We start from the raw sequence: 3,917 nt of genomic DNA, 5'->3' as shown, positions 1-3,917 counted from the left end.
CTTATAATGTATCGTTGGAAAACTCTTTTCGAGCCTAATCCAACTACACTATTATTGGACCCTTATTGTGGATCGAACTAAATTAGACTGACTACTTTCATAAATAGAGTGTAAGAAGAAATATTTTCAAAAACAAAAAGAAAGATATTTTAATAAAAACAACCACATTACTAGACTTTTCACACTTTTACTTCGTTCGATAATCAAATGACATGAAAGATATTCATAACTGGGTTTGGTTTTGGGGAGACACATTTGGGTGTCTACAATATGACACTTTTTATTTATTGTATTGCATTTGGGATTATTTATATCTATATATATATATATATTGTTGTTGTTCTTATTTCAATTTAGAAATTATTCTTATTATTCTTATTATTAATTTTAAATATTATTGATAATTATTAATGATAATTATAATAATAATTATAATTATTATTGATAATTATTAATGATAATTATAATAATTATTATAATTATTATAATTATTTTTGTTAATATCAATTATAATGGAAGGAAAAGCAGGTTATTATTGCAGGAAAAACAGGTTTTTATTTTATTTTATTTTATTTTATTTTTATTATTATTATTGCAGGAAAAACAGAAAAAAAAAATTACATGAAATGGCACCATTAACCGGTGCCAATAAGCTTTAATACCAAAAAAAAAAATAACCCGGGAATATTTTTGCCACCGGTTAACCGATGCTAGTATTTGGTATTGCCATCGGTTTTGAACCGGTAGCATTTGTTGGATGAATTGACATCCCTCAAATACTTAACGGTTCAAAACCGGTGACTTAGGGGGGTTTTAAACCGGTGTCAATTTGACTTTTTCTACTAGTGAAAAGAAGTACAAAAATTAAATTACAACAAATATAGATTAATTAGTAATGTAAAATTACTACATGAATGATATATATTTATATTACTCATAGTAGATATGAAAATGAGAAACTCATCGTGAAAATGAGATACTCTTGAACATAAAAAAGTGAATAAGATAGAGATTTTTGTTTACTACTTCCCCTACCTATTTATATCCCACGTACAAGTTTGTTATGCATAATAAAGGTGCAACTAAATATAGGCCGAGGGCTTTAATTTCTGATAAAGGTTGTACCTAAAAAATTGAATCTTTTTTTTTATTGAATCTTATAGTTACGTACTATGTTAAAAAAATCGTCAACCTCAGTAGGTCATTAACCCACTATATATGAGATTGAAAGTAGCTAAGGACATATTTTATTGTTGTCCCTCAAAAAAATGGAGGAAAAGTGGGAAGGGAAGGTGTCCACAACCCTACCAAGCACAAAACCACACCAAATTTGGCCACTTTTCAAGGATTTCTTCAACATTCACAAATATTTTCCTACCCTTTCCAATTCCTATGGTGTCCATGGTACTAATGGTGAGGTTGGTTGTATAAGAGTTTGCGTCGGTTCTTCTAGAAGTTTCTTCCTACCAAAAAAGGATTTTGATTCAAAGATCAACGGTGAAGAATTGGTTAGTTTGTCCAAGGAGAGATTAATAGCCGTTGATGAAGTGAACAAGAGTTTAAGTTATGAGATAGTAGAGTCAAACATTGGACTAACTTCATATGTAGCAACGGTCATGATTAGCCAAGGAGGTGATGATCAAGGGAATGAAGGGTGTGTGATTGAGTGGAGTTTTACCGTTGATCCTGTTCAAGGGTTAAAATATGAGGATATGGTGAAGAAGTATGAAGTGAGTTTGCTAAAGATGGCTAAAGCAATGGAAGATTCTCTTATTACAAGTTCATAAATTTTATTATAATTCTGATGGATTTACTAGTGATTTTTTTTTTTTTTTTTTTTTTTTTTTGGTTTATGCTGCGCCTGTGCACTATATAATTAAGCGTATTAATTAAGTTTGTTGAATGATGTGTTTTATTGACGCACATCTACTTCCTCCGTTTTTCACTTGCATCATTTTGAATTTTATTACTCTATTCATATGCTCTACTTTAATGATGGTAGATGATTAATAATAGCTAAATAAACTTCACCAAAAAAAAAAAAATAGCTAAATAAAAATATAGTTATGTAGGATTTTTGTTAAATTCGTCTTGATTTATATAATTTTAATATCAAATGTTTGTAATTTTTACATTGGTATTTGAAGATATTAACAATTTAAAATAATACATTGGCAAATGTGAAAAAAAAAAGCCAAAGGAAGTATTTTTTTGCTGGCAAATACAAGTTTATCTGCCAGATAAATGAATTTTTGTTAATCTGATGGCATTTTTATAAATATATTGAAAATGCGTGGTCATTTATTCAGTACTTTTGGTGAGTTGTCTAATTACTGTTTGCAACTTGCATTTACTGTTTGATGAGAAAATTACACATGTACCTCTCAACTAATACATGAAAAGACGCATGTACTCCTCCACTATTACTTGAAAAGACGATTATACCCCAAAATAAACAAATTTTGTTTATCAGGGGAATTAACTGGCACAACTCTTTTTTTTGTCGTATCTCCTACTTTTTTTTTTTCAAATTCTCCTATAATTACGAGTTTATGCTAATAATTAAGTTTTAAAATTTCTACAAGATAGTTTATGTTAAATTCATCTTATATGTTTTTTTTTAAAAAAAAATTAAATAAAATTTGATTTTCATTCATAGTTTTATTAATGTAGAATTAAAGCTATTTAACAAAAATCATGAAGAGATAGAATTTCCGACTTTAGTACTTCCGAGTGCATCATTTAGACCTAAAGTCATACACTTGTCACGCCCAAAAATAAAAGACCTATCATTGTACCTAGAAATGCGAAAACTGACATAACTAATCCAACTTGAAACAATCAAATTCAAATTTCGACATTATATATACACAATAATTTAGCATAAAGTATATATATGATCATTGATCCGATGTTAGTAAACCCTATCTAGACATTCAAATTGACAACTCTAAAATCTAAACTTCAAATAATAACTTAAACTTCCCTTCTTTTAATTGCTTGGCCCTTCATATCGACCGGGAAGTAATTATTGTAAGTTTGCAACGAAGTTATTCGCATCAACATAGCGTTCACAAATTAATTAAGATGCTTCTAAAGAAATACCTTTTGGCTTTTGATAAATGTTTTGTTTATTGTGATGAGGATCGAATTCTTTTTTCTTTTCTTTTATTATTATTATTATTATTATTTTATTTATTTAAATTTTAATGAATAGATGGTCTGTTTTTCTTTTTCCCCTTCTCCAATAGTCCAATAGATGTCCTCTTTTTCTTCTTCGTCTTGTCTCTTTCTCATGCAATAATTTATTTACTTACATATTTGACCAATATAAATATAATTTGACCAATTGTATACTACTTCTGTAAGTTCTGTTACATTAACTGAATTGGTGAACTAAGAAGAAAATATTTGCAGTGCAGCATTAGTATTACTCCCTCCGTTTATTTATTTATTTATTTTTTATTTGTATCACTTCTCTTTTTGGGGTGTTTTTTTTAAATACATCACTTTTATTTTGATAACTTTATACTATATTTTATCATTTTTCTCTCTTTCATGGTCCCCACTAAAATAATAAAAATATTTATCCTCTCTTAATTACTTTCTCTTTTATGGTCTCTATTTTACTTTTACTATAATAATTTATTCACCTACTCACAATATTCTATTATTCTCCTAAAACTTTGTGCAATCTAAAGTGATGCAAATAAAAAAAAACGGAAGAAGTATTATCTACTTATGTGTTATGTAGTTATTTTTATTATAATGCCGTAGCACGAGAAGTATATCTTATGATAATGTGTACGTACTAAAACAACTAATTGATAATTACATGTTAAATCTATCAATAATAAACACTCAAAAAATAATCACATGGCCATTTCATATATAAGCAATTAAATGAGTCATGGGTT

At 27.8% G+C, this 3,917-nt stretch overlaps 1 protein-coding gene across 1 annotated transcript; it reads left to right on the top strand.

Moving 5' to 3' along the window:
• Positions 1-1,229: 1,229 nt before the first annotated feature.
• Positions 1,230-1,934, top strand: LOC145592997 (lachrymatory-factor synthase-like). The gene has a single exon (XM_081649512.1). The coding sequence runs from the start codon at positions 1,269-1,271 to the stop codon at positions 1,785-1,787; it is 519 nt and encodes a 172-aa protein (XP_081505638.1). The 5' UTR covers positions 1,230-1,268; the 3' UTR covers positions 1,788-1,934.
• Positions 1,935-3,917: the final 1,983 nt, after the last annotated feature.

Source organism: Chenopodium album, chromosome 18 (assembly GCF_948465745.1).
Source record: "Chenopodium album chromosome 18, dcCheAlbu1.1, whole genome shotgun sequence".
Lineage (NCBI taxonomy): Eukaryota > Viridiplantae > Streptophyta > Magnoliopsida > Caryophyllales > Amaranthaceae > Chenopodium > Chenopodium album.
Note: the sequence above shows the minus strand (reverse complement) of the source record. Positions and strands in the feature narration are given on the sequence as shown.

Coding starts and splice junctions, on each gene's coding strand:
- LOC145592997 (XM_081649512.1), top strand. CDS start 1,269: ATGGAGGAAAAGTGGGAAGGGAAGGTGTCCACAACCCTACCAAGCACA.